The sequence below is a fragment of the Heteronotia binoei genome, chromosome 10, assembly GCF_032191835.1.
Source record: "Heteronotia binoei isolate CCM8104 ecotype False Entrance Well chromosome 10, APGP_CSIRO_Hbin_v1, whole genome shotgun sequence".
Classification (NCBI taxonomy): Eukaryota; Metazoa; Chordata; class Lepidosauria; order Squamata; family Gekkonidae; genus Heteronotia; species Heteronotia binoei.
In genome coordinates, this window is record NC_083232.1 from 42,722,803 (window position 1) to 42,748,947 (window position 26,145).

Sequence of the window (26,145 nt, forward strand, 5' to 3'; positions counted from 1 at the left end):
GGCAGAAGGTTGATGCCAAAGGATCCTTTGTGTCTAAACATACCTTGATTAATTACTGTAGGTTTTTGATTAATTACTGTGTGGTCTTGATTAATGGTTTAGGAGCTTAGTAAACTGAGATGCTTCCTTCTCTCTGAGACGCATGTTGTTTCCACTGAGCGTGATGAGATTATGTAGAATGATGCCTGATCCTCTCCTTTCTCTCCTCGCTCTGTACTGTAGATTGCTTTGGGTCTTCTGATAAAAAAGCTGGTCTCAATTGCCAAGACTGGAGGAGGGGTGCCTGCAAAATGGATATTGCAGCAATCTATGAAGCAGGAAGTTTAGCTACAATGGATAAGACTTGAGAACCTTGGCTCATTGTAGCTGGTCTGCATTCTTATGTGCGTCAGACATATATTTAGTCAACATGACTGAGAACCTTTTAGCTAAGAATAGCTAGATCTGAGTCTAGTAGCACCATTTAAACGTACAAAATTTTAGGAGCAGGAGATTTGAAAGTTAAAACTGTTCAGCAGATAGGAGCTTTAACTCTCAAAAGCTCATAATCCAAAAATCTTGTTGGTCTCTAAGGTGCTACCGGGGTTAAATTCAGCTGATGTACTGCAAACCAACACGGTTACCCTCTGAAACTAATTTATGTAATCAGTATTCAGCTGATTGCCAAGTTAAAGTATAGGCCTAGCTGCATTCAGTGTTTTAAAACATGGAGGAAACTTCAAAGTACACAAGTTGAAATTCCCTTGAGTAGTTGTGCCTGAGATGCTTCTGTCATTTATGAGTTGGGATAGTCTCCATATTGTTGTTTTTAATCAGGGCTTTTTTATGGAAAAAGAGGTGCTGGAACTCTCAAGAGGGAAATGAAGGAGAAACACATGGGTGCCCCATGAACTTTTAAACATTTTTGGAGAATTTTGTTTCTATGAAGAAGTTCTGGAACTCTGTTCCACCACGTTCCTTCAGGAAAGAAAGCCCTGATTATTATTATTTTACAAATTATATATCCCACCCATGTCTTTTGGTATTCCCTGTAGCACTTTAGAAGCATATTCAGGCATACAGGTAAAATAAATATCATTTCTTAAACCCTCAATTAATTAAAATGTATAGTCTGAGGTGGAATGGAAGGAATTGAATTTTCACCCTTTTCAGAGCCTCATAATAGATGTATTAACTGGGGTTACTTTTTCAGGGAATGTCTTGGTGATGCACATGAACCTTGTGACTGTGAAACATGGAAGAATTGGCTGCAGAAGATAACAGAAATGAAACCTGAAGAGCGTAAGAACAGCTAGTGTGGTCTTTATTGGTTTTAGTTTGTACAATTGCTATTGTATGATACTCTATGATAGGATTACTGCGTATTGAGTATGCAGGAATGCCTGAGGCGTATTTCCCAGAATAGAGAACTTGGCCTCCTAAGAGAATGTGGGCAAGCTGGAGAAAGATGTGTGTAGTTTCTCAAAACTGTCTAAATAGATAAAGTAGCATTAATAATGTACAGGTAAAAGGCAGGTAGTTTGAATTGATATTGGCTGGGTGGTCCAAGTTCCCTACAGACTGTGGTTGTGGATGTCTGTTTTCAGTTAAGCTGCACTCTGAATGGGGTGCCATAGACCTCTCATAAAATTGTGTTGTTTTATATTGTGATCATATGCCAAGCCACATCCTTCTGAGCCCTTGAATTCTGTGGATTTAGAAGGCTGCAATTTTGTTTAGAATTGCACCGTTACTCACTTGTGAAGCATAGTGAATATCCTGTAGGTAACGTGGCCTAAATTGTTTTGGTTAGAATGAAGAGGCAACTTCTAATGGTTGCAAAGGAATGAATAGGGTAACCATGGGAGCAATTCTAAAAATGTCTCCTCAGAAGTACATCCCACTGCATTCAGTGTTAAGTGTTTGTAGGTTGCTGACAAATTGTTTTAGTTAATTTGAGAAACAAGATATTTCCAAAAATCATGGGAGATTCAAAATTCAGTTACGCGTTGCTATCTATGTGTTAAATGCTCTGTTAATTTACATAGAATACTATTTTAATTGAAGTTTTCAGGAGCTAAACATGAGCAACAGCTTTTAATTTGGTGGAATCATTTAGAGTTGTATAGAGCTATTTTGTATGGCAAATTCTAATGAGAAAAAATATTGAGGCAAATGAAATTAACTGTGGACTCTCATCATCCAGATCCTTCTATTTGTTTTGTTGTAGATTTTTGTAGTATTTGTCACATGGTTCTAGTTTATGAAAAATTTTACATTGTCATCTGTAAAAGGGGCACAAAATGAGTTCCTCAGTGGAACAGGCTTCCTCGGGAGGTGGTGGGCTCTCCTTCCGTGGAGGTTTTTAAAAAGATACTAGATGGCCATCTGACAGCAATGCTGATCCTGTGAATTTAGGGGGAGGTACTTGTGAATTTTCTGCATTGTGCAGGGGGTTGGACTAGATAACCCTGGGGCATCCCTTCCAGCTCTGTGATTCTGTGATTATATGAGTTAAAACATAATTTAAAATAAGCCTTCTTAGAATAAATTAGGAAATGTAGTAGTAACTTCTGCTTTTAAAAAACTGCTTTACACAAAGCTTTTAACTTTTCTATTTTCTCCTTCAAAGTTGTGGGAGTTAGTGAAGCATATGAAGATGCTGCCAACTGCTTATGGTTACTTACCAATTCTAAACCATGCGCCAATTGCAAATCTCCAATTCAAAAGAATGAAGGCTGCAACCATATGCAATGTGCAAAGGTAACAACCATGGAGAAAATCCTACAGCTTTTATAAAATACAGATAGGAGCCCTGCAAGGACTCATCAATGGAGAATCGCCTCCCTCCATGGCTAAACCTTCTTACACTGCTTTTACTCCTTCTCTCCAACACATATCCTCCATGGTTTCTTCCCTTGCCCTTTTAATTTCCTTCCTACCTTCCTATGTATTCACTCTCTCATCTCCAGTCCTTCCTTCACTCACTCTTGCAGCTTCTGCCCTTTCTGTGTTTCTGCGTTGTTTGCTTAGTTTGTATTTCCTCCCTCCCTTGACAGTGGCTTTGCTTCTTGCCTCCTGATCCTTCCTTCCTTGTTCGTGTCTGCCCATTCCTCTCTCCTAACTGAAGGATCAAAACTGCAACAATTAGGAATGGGCATGGACCAAGAAAATGGTGGTTCTTGTTGGTTTGTGGCTTGTTTAATTGCATGAACCACAAACTTACACAAAATTTTCCATTTTCCCACTGGTTTGTGGTTCATTTGTTTTGTTTTGTTTGGGAGATGGTAGAACAGTGCCTTTGTGTGTTCTCAATGCCAGACTTTATAGCGAGTCTTAAGCAGCCTCTTAAGTCTAGCTTCAGGTTCAGTTCCTGGAACCACCACAAGGAGCACCTTCCCAACTGTGTGTGGAGGGAAAAGGAGTCCAGGCTGTGTGGGGGAATAACTGTTCCACAACCTAAATCAGCCTCCCCTAAATCAGCTATGCTTCAAGCAATTCTTTTGCTCTCTTCAAATAATTAACTCTTCTCTCCTTGTGCTGCATAGCGAAAGCAGCTGAGTCAGGGTGTGGTGTTATACTGGTATATTATCTGCTCTCATAGAACAGAATGGGGACTCTGTGTTTGGCTCCTAGAGCTTCTAATCAAGCCGTGGACAACTGCTTTGGATGTTTCTAGGGCTGTCCAGAAGTCCACCCCTAGCACTGCCTAGGAATTGATTGAATCTGTACCAGGCTTTCTGGAGAACAAACCTCAAAAATGAACCACCCAGACCCCCACAGAAAAAAAGCAGTTCATTTTTGGGTTTAGGAATGATGTGAGCAAACTAATGTGTTTTAAACGAACCATGAACCGGCCCAGTTTGTGCTTGAATTCTGGTGGTTTTTCTTGGTTCATGCCAGCCCCTAGCAACAATCATTTTTCATTATTTCCACAGTCAAAAGTCAACAGTTGTGATATTGTGTGCAGTTATCTAAGCAATCCTGAATGACTGCCAAGCTCTTGAGAAGTAATCTTGTGAGAATTTGGCATTTAAATATTACTTTTATTTAATCCCATCCTTAATTTTTTTTTTTAATATAAGTGTTTTCTGCAAACCCGAGGATTTCCCCATCTGACCTTTCTGTACATGGCCCCACTGTGGAAATGTTTTAATCTTCATCCTTGGGCTTGGTTCAGAAGTAGATGCATAGATATTTTAAAAGTTTACTTTGTGAATTTCAAAATAAAGGTTTAATGGTACTCACCATGTACATCACTATGATTAGCTGATTTAATTACCACTCGGTGTGAGAATCCACTTCTTTACTTGCATTTTGCCTGTGCTTTAATATATAACAACCAAAGTATTCCCTCTGTATTTATTAGCAGTGCAGTCTGATATACATAGGCTAGTCTGTCTTCCTGAACATAGGATGTTTCTTAGATAAGACATTAGAAAATGTTTTGCTTATTTGAGGTCACCACATAGCTACTAATTCATAGAACTTTTCTAAATGAATTGGGTGGATGAACTGTTTCAACAGGGCATATTTATGTGTATGGATTTAGAAGTGTGCTATTCAACTCATTCTATGGTTGTTAAATTTTCTTTTGAAACTAAATTTCAAACCATAGTTTAGTACAGATGTTAAAACAACTCACAACTGATACTAGCAGGTTATGGATTGAGGTAAGATTGTGAAGACAGTATGCTGTATTTAGGGATGGGAATGAACCCAAAAATTCTACTCGGGGTTCAGGGTGGTTCCCCAAGCAAATCTGGAACCAAGCAAACAATGCCCAAATAGAACCAGCCAGTTCGGATATCCCTTTCTCCCGGCCACAGAAAGGGAGGGATCACATGGGAAGGGTTAAATGGCTGGAAGCCATTCCCTGAATATCAGTGCCTTCCCTGAATATCAGTTTGGGGGGTCCGAACCAGGCCAAAGTTGTGTAAAATTTTGGCCCGTGAACCAGTTCGTGCTCATCTTTAGCTGTATTTCTCCTATGTTAATGCTCTAGAACCAGTGAAAAAAAATCTGAACTAGATTAAGAATCTGTCTTTTATCTTTCCAAGTGTAAATATGATTTCTGTTGGATTTGCTTGGAAGAATGGAAGAAACATAGTTCTTCCACTGGAGGTTATTATAGATGCACTCGCTATGAAGTCATTCAACATGTAGAGGAACAGTCCAAGGAAATGACAGCAGAGGTAAGAAGCTGAATGCTACTGAGGAGCTATATGAAGGTATTTCTGGTTATCTTCCTTCCTGGCTGGTTATCTTCCTTCCTGGCCTGGACTTTAAGCCTCGTACTGCAGAATTGGGACTCACAAATTATGAGGATATCCAAAGCCAAGGGACAGGGCCTGAAAGTTCTGGAATGAGTGACTGTTCCCCCTGGTAGCCACTGACGTGTTCTTCCCTCAGAGAGGAGAGGTGTTTCTCTGTTCCATTGAACATTTGACTCCCATTTTAGGTTTTTGGACCCAGTTTCTTGTTGCCTGTTCATATGCACACAACACACACACATATATAGCCACTGATGGACCTCTGCTCCATATTTTTATCCAATCCCCTCTTAAAGCTGGCTATGCTTGTAGCCGCCGCCACCTCCTGTGGCAGTGAATTCCACATGTTAATCACCCTTTGGGTGAAGAAGTACTTCCTTTTATCTGTTTTAACCTGACTGCTCAGCAATTTCATTGAATGCCCATGAGTTCTTGTATTGTGAGAAAGGGAGAAAAGTACTTCTTTCTCTATTTTCTCCATCCCATGCATAATCTTGTAAACCTCTATCATGTCACCCCGCAGTCGACATTTCTTCAAGCTAAAGAGCCCCAAGCGTTTTAACCTATCTTCATAGTGTTCCAAACCTTTAATAATTCTAGTTGCCCTTTTCTGCACTTTTTCCAATGCTATATCCTTTTTGAGGTGCGGTGACCAGAATTGTACACAGTATTCCAAATGAGACCACACCATCTATTTATACAGGGGCATTATGATACTGGCTGATTTGTTTTCAATTCCCTTCCTAATAATTCCCAGCATGGCGTTGGCCTTTTTTATTGCAACCACACACTGTCTTGACATTTTCAGTGAGTTATCTACCATGACCCTAAGATCTCTCTCTTGGTCAGTCTCTGCCAGTTCACAACCCATCAACTTATATTTGTAGCTGGGATTCTTGGCCCCAATGTGCATTACTTTGCACTTGGCCACATTGACTCTCATCTGCCACGTTGACGCCCACTCACCCAGCCTCAACAGATCCCTTTGGAGTGTCTCACAATCCTCTGGTTCTCACCACCCTGAACAATTTAGTGACATCTGCAAACTTGGCCACTTCACTGCTTACTCCCAACTCCAGATCATTAATGAACAAGTTAACCCAGTACCCATTGCTTACCGTCCTCCACTGCGAAGGCTGCCCATTTATACTCACTCTCTGCTTCCCATTAATTAGCCAGTTTTTGATCCACAAGAGGACCTGTCCTTTTACTCCTTGACTCTCGAGCTTACTAAGGAACCTTTGATGAGGAATCAAAAGCTTTCTGGAAGTCAAGGTAAACAACATCTATTGGGTCCCCTTTGTCCACATGTTTATTCACCCCCTCAACGAACTGTAACAGGTTAGTGAGACAAGATCTTCCCTTACAGAACCCATGCTGAGTCTTCCTCAATAACTTGTGTTCATCAGTGTGCCTACTCATTCTGTCCTTGATAATGGTTTTTACCAACTTTCCCGCTATTTACGTCAGACTGACTGGCCTGTAATTTCCTGGATCTCCTTTGGAACCCTTTTTAAAGATGGGGATGACATTTGCTACTTTCCAGTCCTCAGGAACGGAGGCAGATTTCAATGAAAGATTACATATTTTTGTCAGGAGATCCACAAGTTCAACTTTGAGTTTTTTCAGACCTCTTGGATGTATGCCATCCGGACCTGGTGACTTATTCGTCTTTAATTAATCAATCAGTTGTAGGACCTCCTCTCTTGTCACCCAATTTGACTCAGGTCTTTCAACACTACTTCCAAAATTAGTGGTTCTGGAGCGGGCAAACACTTCTCATCTTCCACAGTGAAGACGGAGGCAAAAAATGCATTCAGCATCTCAGCCATTTCCCTATCCTCCTTCAGTAATCCTTTTACCCCTTGGTCATCCAAGGGCCCCACTGCCTCCCTGGCTGGTTCCTGCTTCTAATATATTTGAAGAAATTTTTATTGTTGGTCTTTATGTTTTTTGCAATATGCTCCTCAGAGTCCCTTTTTGCCTGCCTGATCACAGTCTTGCATTTGATTTGCCACAGTCTGTGTTCCCTTTTATTAATCTCACATGGACTAGCTTTACACCGCTTGAAGGAGTCCTTCTTACCTTTTACAGCTTCCATTACTTTGTTTGTTAACCATGCAGGCCTTTTCTTATACCTGTTTGTGCCTTTCCTAACTTGTGGTATATATTTTATTTGAGCTTCTAGGACTGTAGTTTTAAATAGCCTCCAAGCTTCCCCAAGGGTTTGGACTGTATTTACCTTTCCTTTCAGTTTCCTCTTCACATGCCTCCTCATCTCAGAGAATTTACCCTTTTTAAAGTTAAACGTGGTTGTGCTGGTCTTTTGGGGCAACTCCCTAGTTATACAAATGGTGAAATCAGTAATGTTATGATCACTGCTCCCAAACGGTGTGATCACTTTTACATCTCTCACCAAGTCTTGGGCATTACTTAGGACCAAATCCAGGATTGCCCCACCCCTGGTAGGTTCTGTGACCATCTGCTTTGTAGCACAGTCATTGAGAGCTTCTAAAAACTCAATCTCTTTCTCTCAGCCTAAACACATATTGACCCAATCAATCTGCGGGTAGTTAAAATCACCTATTACGACACAGTTTTTACATTTAGCTGCTATCTTTAATCCTTCCATCATATTATAATCATCCTCTATCTTTTGATTTGGTGGGCGATAACAAACTCCCATAATTAAATTTCCTTTTGGGCCCTCTATTTCGACCCAAAGCATTTCTAGAAGGGAATCTAATTCTTTGATCTCAGTCTTACTGGACTGTTTACCCTCTCTGACATACAGAGACACCCCACCTCCAACCTTTCCCTCCTTATCCTTCCAATATAACTTATATCCAGGAATCACCACTGAGTCTCCTCATTCCACCAAGTTTCTGAAATTCCCACAATGTCTACGTTTTCCCCCAACACTAAACATTCCAACTTACCAATTTTACTTCGAACACTTCTACAAACATCTATAATTTCCCAGGCAAGTTAGGCCCGCAACCTTCCTCCTGCTGCCTCGAGACTTTGGCAGACACTCCATACTGTTTGTCACCATCTCAGTGGACAACTCTGATCCATTACCCGGTAGAAAAATAACAGCTAATGCTTCATCTCTTTGAGATGAGTCCTCCCGAACCAGAGACATTTCATCTCCTGTCGGCTTTCCCCCAAGATTTAGTTTAAAAGCTGCTCTGCCACCTTTTTGATTTTAAGCGCCAGCAGCTTGGTTCCATCTGGGGACAAGTGGAGACCATCTCTTTGGTACAGCTCCCGCTTGTTCAAGAAAGCACCCCAGTGCCTAACAAACTTAAACCCTTCCTCCCTGCACCATCATCTCATCCGCACATTGAGACTTCTGATTTGTGCCTGTCTCTCCAGCCCTGCATGTGGAACAGGTAGCACTTCTAAGAAGGCTACCTTGGAGGTCCTGGCCTTAAGTCTCCTGCCTAACAGCCTACATTTTCCCTCCAGGACCTCATTACTGCATTTCCCCACAATGTTGGTGCCAACATTCACCACGACCACTGGCTCCTCCCCAACACTATCAGCCTATCTACAACATGCGTAATGTCCGCTACCTTTGCACCAGACAGGCAAGTCACCATACAGTCAGTACGCGGTTTTGCCACCCAGATGTCTACTTGCCTAAGGATCTAATCACCAACTACCAAGACCACCCCCCTCTCTCCCTGCCCAGGGATAGTTCCTTGGTGCGAAAGGATACCCGCTCACCAACTGAAGAAGAGGTCCCTTCTGAGGGCGCATTCCCCTTATCCTCAGCATGTTGCCCTGTTCCCTCTCGACCCTCATGCTTCCTGGCAGCAACGGGGCTGCCACGTTCAGAGTGGGGCTCATCTAATACGTTCCCTTGAGTCACCTCCGAGTGCCTAACTGAATGTCTCTGCTTCTCCAGGTTAGTCACCTCGGCCTTAAGGGTACAAACTTGTTCCCTGAGTACCAGGAGCTCCTTGCATCGAGCACACACCCAAGACTTCTGTCCTGTGGGCAGATAGTCATAGGTGTGACACTCAGTGCAAAACACTGGAAAGCCCCCACCCCCCTGCTGGCATTCTACCTTCATGATAGCTTTTTTAAAATATACAGTTCCCTTTTAAATCCTGTTTGTTTATGTGGCTCTTCTTATGGAGGGTCTACTTACCTTATTGGGAACACAAGGAAAATAGGGATCTGGGTTTCTGGTCCTTACACAGCCCCCAGGCCAAGAGCCCTTTATTTCTCGCCCTTCAGCTCATGCCAAAGGCTTGCGCCTCTGGCAAGGTGCAGCTTAATAATGCAAAGAGGGTGGGGCCTCAGTCTACCCCAGGAACACAGCCACTCCTAATCATTCAGCAACAATCACCTTCAGCCCACTCAAACCAAACAAACAGCAGTTCCCCAGCAACCACAAACTCAGAATTTTCAGCAATCACACAGTCACACAACCTCAGAAATTCTCAGCAACTCCCCCAGCTGTTTAGAAAGTCAAACATCACTCTTATAGCACTTCTTATCTGCTCTCTCTCAGAGCTCTCTGAAATGTGCTCAGCCTCTGGAAAGGCGCAGCTTAATAATGATTCTTGAAGGCAGTGGGTTTCTGGTAAGGCAGGAGGGCCCATTACATGAGTGGGCTGTCATTCTGGGAACCATAACTTGCAGAATCATTCATGGAAGGCCTGAGATCCACAAAAGCCTATGGGCAGTATTACAATTAACAACAAGGAGAGGGAGATGCAAGGGAAGAAGTAACAGAAGAGGACTTTGTGAATGGACTGTTGCCCACCAAAGGACTAGAAAATACATCTGAAAATAGGAGATGGAAGTGTTGTTCTAAGCCACCTTTTTGAATTTAGATAGTTACATTGTTCTGGTCCTTCTGTGATAGTGGCTGTATTGGTTGTTCTAGTTTCTCATCACAGATCAAAATACAACCGAACAGTGTTCTTGTGGGTTCCTCTGATTTAAAGTCGCTATAAAAGTACCATCAAACATCTATCTCTGATTTCTGAACTGTGGAAGCTATATTTTGGGCTGGCTGGGTTCTCTGTAAAGTGTTTGTCATCCTATTCTTTTCAAAAAAAGCTCTACTGGCAATTAAATTGGTTAACTGCACATTTGCTTAATTTCAGTTTACAACTCATAAATAAAGCAAATGTGCAGTTAACATAAATAAACTCAGCAAGTTGTTAATGGTTTCTTATAATTCTTTCCAGGCTGAAAAGAAACACAAAAGATTTCAAGAACTTGATAGATTTATGCACTATTACACAAGGTTTAAAAACCATGAGCTCAGCTATCAGGTACAATTACTGTAGTTATATAAATTTCTTTTACAGTTTTATTAGTTCAGAAATTCTCATAGTCTTTGTTTTTCCTGTTGTTTTTAGTTAGAACAACGCCTTCTAAAAACAGCCAAAGAAAAGATGGAGCAGCTGAGTAGAGCTCTCAGTGGAAGTAGGAGTTTCAATATTTTCTGTGATATATTCCTGGTGCTCAGTATAATATTTCAGAGCTTTTCACAAAGCAACTATTTCTAGCATCTGCTTTTGTAAATAAAAGACTGAATATTTTGATAGCCTGGTTTGACTCACTTTGCTTAACTCAGATTAATACAGCATTATATTACAAATATGTCTTCAACTTTGTATTATCTGTTATCTAAGAGACAGTGATATTTTGTCCAAATACACTGAAGCAGTAAAAATCTGCCATGTTATAAATTCCCCTCTGACATTATAGATAAGCTGATGTCAAATTGCTCCTTCCTTTCCCTCATCTTTCCTTGAGATTGTACTCCATAGGCCCAAGAAATTTTAGTTCAGGAGGACCAAAATGGTCCTGGAAAAGGCCAGTGCTGCTCCTCACCAGTTGCACCATGCCTGAGCCAGTTCAGGGAGAAGGTAAGTGCTGTTATGCTCGTGCTTCTTTGTGCAGGCTGAAGCCAGATGACAATTGCACTGCACCTGGGCCAGCAAGCACCACTGTTCCCAGACTCCTGCTGGACACACTATGCCCTGGTCAGCACAGCAAAGTGAGGTACCATTGTGTCCATGCTTGGGCATTGGCCTGGGCATGGTGGGGCCACCAGGGAGATAAAAGGGGGCTGCTAGTAGAGCAGGGACCTAGGTGCAACTGTGCCTATCTTCTTTTTGCTGGCTTGGGTGCAGTGCAGATGATGAGGAGGGCTGTGGGTGCCACTGGCATAGGCTAGGGCTGGTCACCACTGTATCCTTGCTCCTCCTTCGTGGCCTGTGCAAGGAGGAACACAGGCATAATGGCATCCATACTCCACACCAGCCCTACTGTGAGGGAGGGGAGATGAGAGGCTTAAGGCAGTGGCCCATCAGGAGTTCCCCCAGTAAAATATATGACCAGTCCAATTCTCTTCTAGTTTCAGGACTTTTCCATCACTCAGTCTGTTATTAATGCAGGTGCTAAACCATATGATATCATGTTCTACCACCATTATCCACTTTGTGGTGCAAGAATTGCTGTAGCTCCATAGAACCTGAGCACCATCCACTGAGCTTTTACCAAGCACATAGGTAGCATGCTAATCCAGTAGAGTCTAATTTTGGGCCAGCTACTCTCCTTGTGCCTTCTAAATCTAATGTGGAATCCTCTGAAAGTACCATCACAAGGATGAACTTCAGGGGAACAACATTGCCTAGAGGATTTGGACGTTTCCCTGTCCTTACTGAATAACAGCTATACCAGTACTGCATAGCATGCTGTTTTTAGTTTAATCGCAGCATCTTGAAAAATGACCCAAGGAGTACACCACTGAAAATCAAAACTTACCTGTTCCTGTTGAGGTAGACTGCAAATGTTATCTGCTTACAACTCCCTTCATTACATTCAAATGCATGTGATCGTCCTTTTTTACACACTGTTGGATGCTTTATCATTATCCTGATTTTTTTGTATGTAAAATGTGTATGTACATACCCCTTATGTGATTGATCTTTCACTGTCAAGTTTTTAAAAGAACTAGGAATATTAAACACAAGCAAAGGGCCCATGAGGAACTTTCAGGGGAGGGAAAATCCATCTTCCTACTGGCACCCACTTTGTGCTGCTGACTCCTCTCCCTCTTCTATTTTTGCTATCACCATTTCCTCCTCCTCCCATTCTGCCTTTTCCATTTTACTCCTCTTCTGCCCCAATCATTTCACTCTTGCCTCTTTTGCTGTCATCTCCTACCACTCCTGTCTTCTTTTCTTTTACTCCACTGCTGTCTTGCTCCTTCCCCAGCCCTCCTTGCCACCAATTTCTCCCTCTTCTCTCAGCTGATGCTTTTTAAAAAAATGCTTGTTGCAATGCAGATTATGAACTTGCAAGATCTCAGTCAGCATGTTTTTGTTTGCATTGTGATGTTTTGCAAGTGCAAACAGTTTTGGGTCTATTTAAAAATACCCAGTTTTTATAACTACTCAGGTTTTTGTGCCACCATGATGTTTCCTCAAGTTCACAGACCGCTTTACCATCTGTACATGACCCCATTGTGTGAAAGTTTTGATGGGCACTCAGGTGCTCTGCTCAAAATTAGAAAGATGATGTCAGCTCACTGAAGAAATCAAGGTTTATGTACATTAGTCCAATTATAAATTGACATCTGTTTATGATACTATTCATTTTTAAAAAAAAAAAGTCAGTCTCTTCCACAGTAAAGCATCAAGAAAAGCATGCTTTGTTGCTGTCTTTGTTGGAAGGAGAACAAATTCAGATTGTCTGTAGCAGTGTGCCTTTGAAACGTGAATGTAATCTAGCAATGGAGCTATTTAAAGAGTTTTTTCTCCTAACTGGGGTTTAGATTGCAGTTTATTTGAGACAGTGATCTAATTTTACACACACCCAATGCTCAGTGTTGGATACCCTCTATTGATGAAACAGTCTTCACATCAGCATGTGGGGGGAAAGCTCTATTTGTAATGCCTAGACTTTTCTTGTAGCTGAAGGACGTTGTCCAGATACCACATTCATTGAAGATGCAGTCCAAGAACTCTTGAAAACCCGGCGCATCCTGAAGTGTTCTTACCCATATGGATTCTTTCTAGAACCCAAAAGCACAAAAAAGGAAATATTTGAACTTATGCAGGTAAAGGACACATCTGTGGCTGCTGTTCTGCATTTTTGAAAACCCTAGTAGTTCTTTGTATTGTTTTGAATGATCCTTTTCTGCAAAGCTTACTTCCCAAGAATTGTCTTTAGATCTGTATTCTTAGGACATGATTCAGCCATTTAAATCCCACTAACTCTTGTGAAATGAAACCTTACCCAACTTCTATAAAAATTACAGCTTTAGAAGAGTGATGTTTAATTTCCACTCTGCTAATGCTTAACATAAAACAGCCTTTCAAAATAGCTCAAATTCTGTGGTTTGTATTTTTCTAACTGTTAGAGGAACAGGAGAGTGCCATTTGATATGTTAATGGGAAGTAGCCAGTGGAACAGAAGAGTTTTTCCTGCAGTGTCAGGAGCCTTATTAGTCTCCTAGAGCCATGAGAATAATACTTTTCCACTTTCAGAAGGGGAGAGATCTGATGGTACTTAAAGGAAGGGACTCTATTGGACACTTGGCCAGGAAATGTCAGGAGAGCATCAGAGATTCTGAGGCAGGCAGGGAGGGCTCATTTTTGATCCTGCTCTAGTAAATACTAGAGGGAAAGCATGCATATAATGTGACAGAAAGAAAACTACCACAAGAAAATAGAAAATGAAATCTGGTAACTTTAAGATTGTTCTGCCATTATAGAGAATTGAATCTAGGGGGAGAGAATTGTGTTTACTCTCCCCCCCCCACTTGCTTTGTAGTTGTCAGACAATTCTTGCTCAACTTTAAGTGCTTCCATTTCCAAACTAATGACTTGAATTAAAGTTAATTTTTTCTTTTTATGAATTTTGTACCCACGTAAGAAGCCTTCATCTGTGTTACCCAGGATGCCAAGAATACTGCCATGAAAGTCTTAGAGTTCTAAATTTGAATTCGAGTGTTCAGAGAAGCATAAAGAGTTTACAGTCATGTCTGTACACGTTTCTGGTGGTGGTAGCAGTTTCATTTGGGGACGGTGGATCCATGTAAAGTGCTTTGAGCACTTTATATTCACTAGATGGTAAGGATGGTTAAATGAAGCACCTTGAAGTGTTCCTAAAGTAACTTCATTTTACCATAGCTACCCAATGGATATCTGATAAAAAATGGGGGGTTTTATTTTCAAAAATTCTTAGTTGCTACTTTGTCATGCCAGACAAAGCTGGCTAGAGCTTATGAAGCAGTTGTGCATTTCTCTCTGCACTTATTGATGTCAGACAGAAGGCTACATTTTGTAGACCATGTTGGTAGCTGCCAGAAATTATTCTTGTTTAGCCTATAAAGATTTGACACAAAGCTATTTTTAAATCACAGACAGACCTTGAAATGGTCACAGAGGATCTTGCTCAGAAAGTGAACAGGCCTTACCTTCGCACTCCTCGTCATAAAATCATCCGGGCAGCCTGCCTTGTGCAGCAGAAGAGGCAAGAGTTCCTGGCATCTGTGGCCCGGGGAGTTGCCCCTGCAGATTCTCCTGAAGCTCCAAGACGCAGGTAACCTAATCTTAATACAGATTAAGAAGCTCAAAGAAGCTCACTTCATAGCTGCGAGTTTGGTAAGCCTCCCTTGTAAAAACTCATTTGCTAAAGCAGATAGACATTTAGTAGCTTTGTACTGCGGAGCCTTTAAAACATTTGACATCATTCTATATTTGTTGAACTAGTAAAGGAAAGCAAATGCTTCAGCTATTCATTTTACTTTAAAAAACATTATTTGTATCCAATTAAAATTACAGTAAAATTTATGAGGTTAGCGATCATAAAACTGGATGTTCTCTAAAAGCTATTGGGACAGTAATAGAATGTAAGGCCAGTTGAAATGAATTGCATACCTTCCAGAGGGGCTCAGGCAGAATAGCTAAAGAGAACTTGTGACCTTCTGTTGATGCTGTTTTTTTCTGCTAGTCTTTTGGTCCAATATACAGCAAAATATAGTTAAATCATTTTTATCCAGCACTTGAATATTCAGAATGCCCAATTAATCAGCATTTCTCAGGGGGCAAGCTCTTGTCCTCCACCATACCCTTCCATCTTTGGGTATGTGTATGCCCACTCCAGCCTCACCAGCCCAGGTAGCCAAATGCCTCTGGCCCTTGTTGAGTTACTGACAGCCAGTGCTGCCAGCGGATGGCAACCTTAAGTATGTCTTTCCCCCTCAATATGAATCAAGCTGTCAGAATCCAGCTGTCCCGGAAGACTCCTGAGCAGCTGGCCACTTGTCTGCCAACTGTGTAAGGTGGCTCAAAGGGAAGGGCCTTGTCAGCCACCATGGGGTGTCCAGTGGAATGGAGTTTGGTTGCTGCAAGTTCCTTTTTGTAGGGGGTGGAGCAAAGCAGTACACTGGATTATCCAGCACACTTGATTAACCAGCAGCTTTATTCCCCAAGAGTGCCTGCTGGCAAAGCATTTGCTGTATTATGTAATTTAGTTTAGTCAACATAAATCTGAATTATTAGACTTAGTTACACTGCTTGTGATGCATCAATGAAGTGTTTATGATTTGTGGGTCCTGTTTAAAAAGTTAGCAATTCCAGAATTTTGATTTAATGTTGTTCTTTTTGTGCTTTTTTAAATAGTAAGGTTAGAACATTAATAACTAACCTTTAAGTGTTTCATTCTCACTTTGTTAGCTAGTATTCCTTTTATTCTATTCATAATATAAAAATCTGTTTAATTTATAGCTTTGCTGGTGGAACATGGGATTGGGAATATTTAGGATTTGCATCCCCTGAGGTAATTTTTTTGTTAATTTTATTTATGTAAATTTATGTATGATGGAAATTATATATTTTATCTTCGCATGAATAGCTTCCTAATGTTGGTGCATACTACTAAGGTTTGTAAATTCTGATTGAGCTTTGTATTTTTGCTGCATAACAATAGAAGGAAATATATATATTTTTATACTCTTTTAATTTAGGGCGAGTATGTAAGACATGAATTTCTGGGCTCAAAGTCTGGCATTCTTGTCCTTCAGCTTGCTTTAACTGTGGTTGAACAAGCACGGTCACAACTAAAGCAGCATTTTGGGTACAATGTTGGTGGGAAGTGCCGTCAAGTCACAGCTGATTTATGGTGACCCTGTAGGGTTTTCAAGCCAAGAGATGTTCAGAGGTGGTTTGCCATTGCCTGACTCCACACCACAACCCTGGTATGCCTTGGAAGCAGAGGCGTCACTAGGGTGGGTTGCACCCTGGGGTGTAACTGATTCAAGTCACCCCCCCCCCCATTGGGCATCACCCCTTTTGGAGGGCTGTGTCACCCCCTCCGCACACAACCCTGCCCACTTCACATGGCCCCTCCCTCATCCACCCTCTGGTCACATGACCAGCCCCTGTAATCCAAGATACCAGTTTTGCAGCATTTAAGTTTCCCCCACTCACCCACACGCTTTTAGCTGAGCCGGCGGCAGCGCGGCCCCGGTTTCAGAATCCCGGCCAGCCCACACACAGCAGCAGCGTTCTAGTCCCAGGGCCAGCCCCTTCCTGTTGGGGGGGGGGTCATGGGTCAGTGCCTGGGGCCAATGAGAATGCTCTGGGGGAGGGCCGATGGCCCCCTTGGCCCCGCCCTAGTGACGCCGCTGCTTGGAAGTCTCCTATCCAAATGCTAGCCAGAGCTGACTCTGCTTAGCTTCCATAATCTGTGCTTTCCAGGTCAGGATTTAGATATGAAAAGTGGAGGGAAATGTTCCATCTCTTAAAAAGGAAGCTCCTACTTAGCTGCTTGTTATCAAGGAAAGAAAGCTGCTCACAGGGTGCCATAGGCATGGAATCCTTGCCAGCATTTAAGCTTCTGTAACTTCCCCTCTCGACCTGGCTTCCAACTCGAGGCCCAAAGTCAGTTTGAGCTTTGAAATAAGTCTGAGGCAGGGGCTATATTCCTGCTTCTTTCCAGAGATAAGAGTTAAGTAAAGGCTAGGAAGACAGAGATGTGCACTTTGCTCCTCAGTAGGAACAATCCACTTACTCAGTTTATGGAAAGAACAGACACAAAGAAAGTAGATGTACAGTTGATATACTAAAGCACAGCCACACAAAATGAAATGTTATCTTGAAGAATAAACATGGCATTAGAACCCTTATGGTGTGATAAGAAGGCAGATATTAATTCAGTGTTTCTTTACGGAAGATATTTTTGTGTTAATTAAATGTACTGAATTTTGCCCATACTTTGTAATGTTTCTGTATATTTCCTTTTCTATTGTTGCTGACTAGTGCTATACTTCCAGGACTATAAGTTGCTTCTTACAGGCAAATTGGCTGGCTTGCTTTCACCCAGTTCTTATAATGCTTTGTTCCCAATAATTGAATGTTTTATTATAAACATTTTAATTATTAAAAAGGAATGAGCGACATGTGCTTATATGCAGATATTAGAGCCGTTTGCTACTATGTTGGTTCTTCAGGCGTGAGCTATTTTGATTAGATGCTTTTCCCTTTTTGAGTGTTCTGGCAACGTTGTGCTAGATGGTGACATGACTTCCTTGTGCAAAGTGGATCAGGTTCTGCTGTTCTTTAGACTGTCCTATGTGGCATCATCCATTGGGCTCAGAGCTTTAGGTGGGGACAGTATGAAGTGACAATTTTAGCTGAACTGTTTTTGGTTCCTTCTCAAATTCCATTACCCTTTTGGAAATGTGGCCACCAGATGTATTCAAAACATAGACACCTTGGCTTGGATCCTAAAATCTGTAAGGTGTGTTTACAAAAAGTGTATATATCCTGCATCTCCCCCCCTCCCCCAGAGCTTCTCCTGAAAAGTTGGGGGCTGTTGGAAATAGTGTAGGATGCAGTGCTGGCTTGGGGGGGGGGGGGCTGCCCTGTGAATAGCAAATCTGCAGGTATTATAAACACAATTACTCCTTTCGTAAATAGAACTTTAAGATTTAGGTATGTATGTGCTGTCAAGTCTCAGCTGACTTATGGCAGCCCCAGCAAGTGGCTTTCAAGGCAAGCAAGAAGCAGAGGTGGTTTGCCAGTGCCTTCCTCCGCAGAGTCTTCCTTGGTGGTCTGCCTTCCGAGTCCAAACCATGCTTAGCTTCCGAGATCCATCAAGATTGGGCAATACCATGCCACCTTTCCTTCCACTTAAAATTTAACTCCTAATATTTGAATAATGACATTACAGTATTTTTGTTATATTCAGGGCCAGCGTTTCCTAGGCCTTGCCCCCAACCAGACCCAGGAAGGCGAAAGTGGCTGGGTGGTGCCTGTATTCTTTGGAGGTTGCCTTCCCTTGAAAGTAGCCCAGTGCTGCTGCTTTCACTTTCCTGAAGGAAAAGTGGCTGTGCTCTTCGGAGGGAAGGCAGCCTCTGAAGACCGCAGGCGCCACCCAGCCCCCATCACTTTTGTCTTCCCGGATCTGCACAGATCTGGGAAGGCAAGAGCAGCACAGTGGCATAGTTGAAGGGTGTGCCCAGTGCCCCTGTAAGACAGGTGGTGCCCTAGGCAGCTGCCTACCTATCCTACTCCCACACACCAGCCCTGGTTCTATTTGAAGTCTCCCTTACCTAATAAATCCTAAAATTAAATATGACATTTCCACAGAAACAACACTCTGAGCTGACATTTTCAGTGAGCTTCTATAGCAACCATAAGATTTATTTTATTCCCATCAGTATACATGTGGAGGTGGATTTCTTTGGCCATGGTGGATTTCTTTCTTTCATCCATCTAATGTGCCATTCTTTTGACAGCTACCCAGTTGAAGGTTATGGTACAACTTTTCACCAGGGCCAAGAGTCCAGCCTCTTGTAGTCAAAGCAAGAGACCTTAGTTAACTGCTGTTACTATCTGCAAATTTTGAAAGAAGTGCTTCGTTTTGCACATAAAAATTTAGCCACCTAAGCGAGCAAGAAAGTTAGTTTATATATCAATTATATTTCCTAGTGAGTGGTGACAGTGATCACACTATGAGAGTTAACTGAGACTTACAATTTAGCAAAACAAAACTTGTCAGCTACTTTGCACATACTCTGAACAAAACAATCATAATTTACACAGAAGAATGTAAAACTTGGAATTGGGGTAATATTTGTTAGGTATCTGATTTCTCAAAAGACACTTATCAGGCATTTTTGCTTCACACAATTTATTTTTACAATGTAATGTGGGGGTTCATGAGTACCAGATGACATTACTGTGTGAAAAAATTATTCAAACAAAATCCATTGCAAGAAGTCAAAGAACAGCAGTTTTTGTAGAAAACCCTGTTAGGTTAGCTAAGCTGTTAATTTAGTAACTCTGTGTGCTTGGGGCTATATCATGTATATTTTTTATTTTTTAAAAAAATGCTTGCATGGTGTAGATTGCTGGGTGGGGTTTTTTTTGGTGTTGTTAATGAAAATAGGTGATTTTATAATGCATAAAATCACAAGCAATCTTTTTTTCTTTAAATGTGCTGTTGTGATGCCCAGAATTATTATTGCATGCTCCCCTGTATTTTGTAACCTTTGGTTTATGCAGGAATATGCTGAATTTCAGTATCGGAGGAGGCACAGACAACGCCGACGTGGAGATATGCACAGCCTGCTTAGTAATGCTGCGGACCCAGATGACCCTAGTGAGAGCACGTTAGGTAAGATCTTGCACAGAAAGTTCCTCCTCTCCCTGCCCTGTAAAGTGGCTGTTCCTTGGTTTATAGAGAAAGTCAGTCAAGATAAGAGGCTTCTGCCAGCAAATAACCTTTAATATTTGATGAGCAAGGGGGAAACTCCATGAAGTTGCAGATGGTCAAATAACCTAATAGGAAGTGATTTGCAGTAGTTATATCCTCCTAGGTCCACTGAAGTCAGTGGGTGTAGAAGGGTATAACTCTGCTTAGCATTGCACTGGAGAGGGAAATAAAATTAAAAAGCCCAGAAGAATAATTGAGGTTACCCAAACAGTGTTGAAAGCAAAAGGTGATGACAGTGGCCCTGGTCACAGAGCCTATGTGAAGTAATCGCCATGCAGATCGAGTTTAGAATCTGAGTTTGTAGGAGACAAGTTAACTCCATTTAGTTTATCATACTTGCAGTGCTGCCCTGTTTCAAGGGCCCATTTCACATATAACTACGTTAATGAGGGAATTTGAAGAGTCATGTTTTGTCATCCTAGAACATGTAATCCTCATGTTTCTCATACAACTACCAAAAATGTGTTTCTTTCAACAATTTTGACAGTCCCCAAGAACTACATATTTCCATGAAATTAATCCTCAAATTCAATACATTAAACTGTAGACAGATATGCAGTTGCATTCAGACTAGTCACAATAAACATGTATACCGCATTAAGCATTTTAAAAAACATTCTGAGAATCAGCTGTCAGAAGTACATCATTAGAACTAAAGCTGAAGTGCTTTAGTTCAAGTGCTGCACATGAAGAGTTGGACTTAGGTGCAGAAAGTATTGACGTGTCCAGGCATTCTTCTCAGCAGTCTGAAGTCTTTTTTCAGCCAAAGGATCCTTCCTCCATCTTAAACAGCTATTCTTCCAGCCAAAGAGCCAGTTATGTTGAAGGAGGAAGGCTTCAAATATTGCTGAGCAGAGTGCTGAATATATGCCAGTGAAACCATGGATTTGAAAATGTGTGAAAACAAATTTCTCCCCCCCACCCACCCTTTTGAGCAGATACCCAAGAAGCTGGCAGTAACAGAAGGCATGGCAATTCCATGGTGAGTTCTGCTTCCATGAGCATCCTTCACAGCTCATCTCTTCATGACTATACTCCTGTCAGTCGCTCTGAAAACCAAGATTCTCTACAGGTATATTCCCCTTTGCCCTGTGCTGTTTCTTTACCTTGAATAACTCTGCCTTCTGATTCACTGTACCTGATTCCTCATCTGATGAAGTGTGCTTAGAGCACATGAAAGCTTACATTCTGAATAAAACTGAATAAAACTCAAAGGTGCAACTTGGACTCCTACTTTGTTCTACTGCTTCAGACCAACACGGCTGCCCACTTGGATCTATCTGACTTCTGTGTATTTCACTTGTTATTAACAAATGATGGTTAACATCTCCACCGGAAACACATGTAAAATTTCACTTATTTTGGAGAAACATTTTTACAAATTAGCATGCTTTGGATCTCACAAGTAGAGTATTAGGCAAAATTGAACATTGTAGATATTCTCATGAATTAATAAATGTACAGTGAACTTGGATTAAAATGAACTTGGAAATAATGAGTAAAATTGTAATATATACATGAGCATTTTTAATTGATTTTTTTTCACCTTTCATAGGCTCTGAGTTCCTTGGATGAAGATGACCCCAATATTCTTCTTGCTATTCAGTTATCATTGCAAGAATCTGGCTTGGTTATTGATGAGGAAACTAGAGACTTTCTGACTAATGAAGCTTCTCTAGGAGCAATAGGTACTTCTTTGCCTACAAGGTTAGACTCTGGTCCTGTAAATATAGATAACCCAAGGGCTGCTTTAAGTAGCTCAGAGCTATTGGAACTTGGTGATAGCCTGATGAAACTAAGCACAGACAGTGATCCCTTTTCAGCTGACCACCTTAGTTCTCATACTTTCAGTGATGCAAGAAGTGGATTATATTCTACCTCTAGTGAAGCTGATTCAAGTACCCAAGACCCCAATATAAATGAAAACCTCCTTGGAAACATTATGGCCTGGTTCCATGACATGAATCCTCAGAGCATTGCACTCATTCCTTCAGCAAGTACAGAAACCGATGATGATTCACAGCAGACCAGTACTGAAGAAGGGTTGGTAGAGCAGCTGCGTATTCCCAGTGTAAGACAGGACCCTCTGGAAGAGCATGCACTTTTTGAGGATGCACTCAAAAATGAAGGCAGATGCACCCAAACAGAAGAGAGTACTGCAGCTGGAGCTGTTCTTTCAGATGAAGCAGCACTGCAAAATGGTGACTCTACAGGGAAGTCTGCTGTCCAAGTTGATGCTTCAGGAGATGCTTCAAGTCAGACATCTCAAACCTCAACTGAGTGGACTGAGCATGTACATTTGGTGTGACCACAAACACACACACACTAAGTTTGAAGATAGAAATTGATTACAGAGCCAGACAGGCTAGGCAGTTGCCAGAGGTACACAATGTGGAGTAAGCGTTCTGGAGACTGGCCCATGGAAGGAGAGCTCAGTTGTTTACCGGTAATGTAGAGGTGGAATACATAGGAGTTCCCTTAAAGTTCTTTATAAAGATTATACAAATCTTTCAGGGAATTTCTACTGCATTTAACAACAAGTATCTTGTTTGCTTTGAAGAGAGAGGAATAAATAGTTTGTACTCTACATTCCTAATACAATGCAGCATCTATTTAGCCTTAGGTGGGTGATCCTTAACTTGAAAGTATGGATTAAAGGCTTCCTAAGATTCATTTGGGTTATTGATCCTAAGAAACCATTTTCTCCTTTATTCTAACTGTATTTTAACAAAACTGTGCTAGCAGTATGTTTTTCTTTATACCTTGCTTTTACATAGTTTTTTGCCCAACTAATCTTTAACTAGCAGTGTGAATTGAGGTATATGATACTTCTCTTTAATGCTGCTTTCAAACCAAGAAGTGGGATTTTTGTCTAATTAAAATCAAAGATTTTTTCATGTCTATTTACAGTATAGATGTGCCAAACTGTGAATAGCAGATTAATTTCAACACAAAGTATGCAGTGTTTCTCTCTTAAAGCTGACCCATAATTCTTAGTGATAGAAAAACCACTGGAAAGCATTGCTCTTCCAAATTTAACTGGCATTTATTGCCATAATGACTGCATTCATAAAACCTGTACCTTAAATTAATTAAGCCTAATTCTGCTGTTAAGAACAGTTATTTTAAACATTGAAATACAGCTGATTAGTAGCAGCTATACTGTATTGAAAGACACTTTAATGGAAGTGCAATCATAGTTCCTTGTTTTCCATAATTAACAATGCATTTCATGCACTATTGGTGCAGTTGTGTTCAATGTAACATTTTATAAAAAATGAAATTTCTTTTAAGTTAGAGGCAGTCCCACAGTAAAGATTTAATAATACTTGTTACATGCAACGTTACCGTGCCTTTGCCTAATCCAAACAGATACTTGCCACAGTTAAATGAAATAAAGTTCAGTTATCTCTTTCGGAGTTACTATGCTATGAATTGCAAAGACCTCCATTAAATAAAAATTAAAACCACTCATGGCCTTGCCTTTACAGTAAATAATTACATAGGGTATGATTCTGCACTGTGTAGGCGTAGCAAGGAGGGGACACTTTGTAGGACTCACAGAACTCTGTTTCCCCCCCTCCTCCATCTCTCAGCATGTCTGCTAGAGTGGTCCATCACTCCATCCAGCCTTCCCACTCCAGTCACAATGCAATGCAATCAGAAGCAGAGTTACACTTCTAGAAGGGCTCAGAAGGGTGTAAATCTGTTCAGGAGTACACTGTCAGTGAAGCTTCTAACTTGCATAACTTGAGCAGAGTGGGAAGGGTGAATGGAGGAGGCAAATTCCCATTCCCACTACTGCTGATATGCTGCCTGTGCATTCGCACCGTGGGGTGGGTCAAAACAGGGCTGTTTTGAAAGGTCCCTCCATGTGCCTGCATAGAGGAGCACTGTACCCTAAGTGTTCAAAGATTTTATATAAATAACACTACTGTGTATTCTTTCAATTGCACAATATTTGTTTGGTGTGTGGTTGCTGTTTAATGTAAAAAGGAAGAGAAAAAAAAGACCTTCCCTAGTGGTGTCCTACTGTGAAGAAAATTCTTGTTAATTGGCTTAAAAGCATCAAAACCTCATTGTAAGTTTAACAGTGATGCAGTTTGTGATTTTAACTAGAAGAAATCGTTTAGATTACTTTTTTGCTTGCATATAATTACAACCTAGAATAATACAAGCAAAATAAGTGAAATGCTCCATTTTATGTTTGAATTGATATAGAGAGATCTGCTGATGTCTGATATAAAGGTTTCTCATTACTGAGTGTGTATAGTAAAGTATTACGACAGCAAATAGGGCTGTATGTATATTGATTACTGTGAGTTACAAGAAAAAGTGTTTTAACTCTTTTTCATTTAAAGATTACTGGTGGAATCTTGCAGTCCCTGTAACTCATAATATTAAATAACTACATATTAATTATTTACTCCAAAATTCAAAAATACCTGTTTCTTCTGAAAGTTTGTTTAGAAGGAATAGTCTGCTGCTCTATTACTGTAATCTGTAGATCCATTACATTTTCTAGCTTTGCTTCTAACTGCCCTATCCTGAAAGTATTGATGTTGAACCCCTTCCCAACACTGGAAAATTATCTATTTACTATTTAAACAGTAATCTGGTATAAAATCCTCCTAACCTAAAATAGCTCTTCAAGATTCTGTCCTTATGAATTGGTCTTATACTTACATTAATTTGAGATGCACATCCAGCTTCTTTAAGTTATAATTTACAAATAAGATGGTCCTCACACAGATTTTGTGTATTGCACTAAGGTGTCTTGCAAAGCTAAGATATGTATGAGTGCTCTCTGTGATGATAGTGAAGTTTGTGGGTTCTGGTTTTTTCCTGTAACTTGGTTTAGATTGTGCAGTATATTCCATTGTTTCTGTGCTAACTTTATTCCAAGCATGAAATTTAGCATATTAAATTTGTATTTTCTTGGTACTTATTTAAAATTTAAGACCACCCCAGTAATTGACTTTACAATTCAGAAAGTAAGTATGGCAAGCCTATTTTGTAAACCAATTAATTTTATAATGTAAAAAGTACTCTAATCTTGAAAATGCTATTTGCACTTTCATAGTCTATACTTGATACATTCCCACTTTATATACAGTAGGATATTACAACCATGTAGATGTTTGGCCAAATGAATGCTGTTAATAATATGTAAAATTCTTTGATTAAACATTTATTACTTAAACTGATTTTATTCTGTCGCATTATTTTTGTATCTCTTTAGCAAACATTGGATTGAATCTAAAATACCAAGCAGAAGAAATTAAGCCACTAACAATGTTCTGCAAACACACAAGCTCTTACAAAAAAGTTTTTTTTAAAGATTTAGTTTCCCTTTTATCATGTGCTGTGCTAGTGCACACAGTACGCCTCATGGAATCCCCTGTCCTCTTGCAAGATCTGTGACTCTTACAAGATTTTGGGGGCTATAGTGGCTAGTCAGTTCCAGTTTTGTATTACTGCTTGGCTTTCTACCATGGCAGGCTGGCACTGCCCTGTAACTGAGAGGCTCCCATAAAGTGTTCATAGAATTTTTTTTAAGTAGTGGCAGGGCTCAAATTTCCCTTATATGACTGTCATATACTTCCAATCCCAATGTACTGAAGCTGTTACTATATTTGCACCCTGTTTTTCTTCTGCCATGGAACTCAAAGCAGCTTACATAGAGAACCTGCAAGTAGCTCAGGAAGAAGAAAGAAAATCAGACCACATATGCTCTGGAGAACTCTCAGCACTACCTGATGAGATGCTGAAGATGGACCCCTGAATAATTAATGAATACCTCAATAATAATAATAATGGAAAATATGGTTGTGCCTTCAAAAGAGAATGTCTGATGCAACATTTAGAGTGACTGTTAAGAGGCCCCTCAGAGGAGCTGTCTGCTAGACAGGCTAAGGGTGTGAATCCAAGATAACGGGGGCTCCACAGAGAAGGAGCTTCTTGCTGATAACACAGAGGGACAGAGCAGGGGAAAACGACAAGAAATTACTGGAAGGAAATCAGGAGGTGGAGCATTTGAATTAGATAAGAGGGCCTTGTCTGCTTGTCTTGGGGATGAATAAAAATGGTCAAAAGGCTGATGATTTTAACTTAGTCATTTTGAGCTTAT

The 26,145-nt window shown here is 40.8% G+C and overlaps 1 protein-coding gene across 3 annotated transcripts in view; it reads left to right on the top strand.

Moving 5' to 3' along the window:
• Nucleotides 1–25,218, top strand: part of ANKIB1 (ankyrin repeat and IBR domain containing 1) — a 46,301-nt gene extending 21,083 nt beyond the window's left edge. The window contains exons 9-19 of one of the 3 annotated variants that reach the window (XM_060248503.1): nt 1,193–1,281; nt 2,612–2,742; nt 5,040–5,174; nt 10,463–10,549; nt 10,637–10,703; nt 13,202–13,347; nt 14,656–14,834; nt 16,022–16,073; nt 19,805–19,916; nt 20,954–20,997; nt 21,571–25,218. In XM_060248503.1, the coding sequence (XP_060104486.1) occupies nt 1,193–1,281; nt 2,612–2,742; nt 5,040–5,174; nt 10,463–10,549; nt 10,637–10,703; nt 13,202–13,347; nt 14,656–14,834; nt 16,022–16,073; nt 19,805–19,916; nt 20,954–20,997; nt 21,571–22,323 (1,795 nt within the window). In that variant the 3' untranslated portion in view covers nt 22,324–25,218. Of the gene's footprint in view, nt 1–1,192; nt 1,282–2,611; nt 2,743–5,039; nt 5,175–10,462; nt 10,550–10,636; nt 10,704–13,201; nt 13,348–14,655; nt 14,835–16,021; nt 16,074–19,804; nt 19,917–20,953; nt 21,088–21,570 lie in introns of all 3 variants that reach the window. The other 2 variants (XM_060248502.1, XM_060248501.1) reach the window with 2 other exon arrangements.
• The last annotated feature ends 927 nt before the right edge of the window (nt 25,219–26,145 follow it).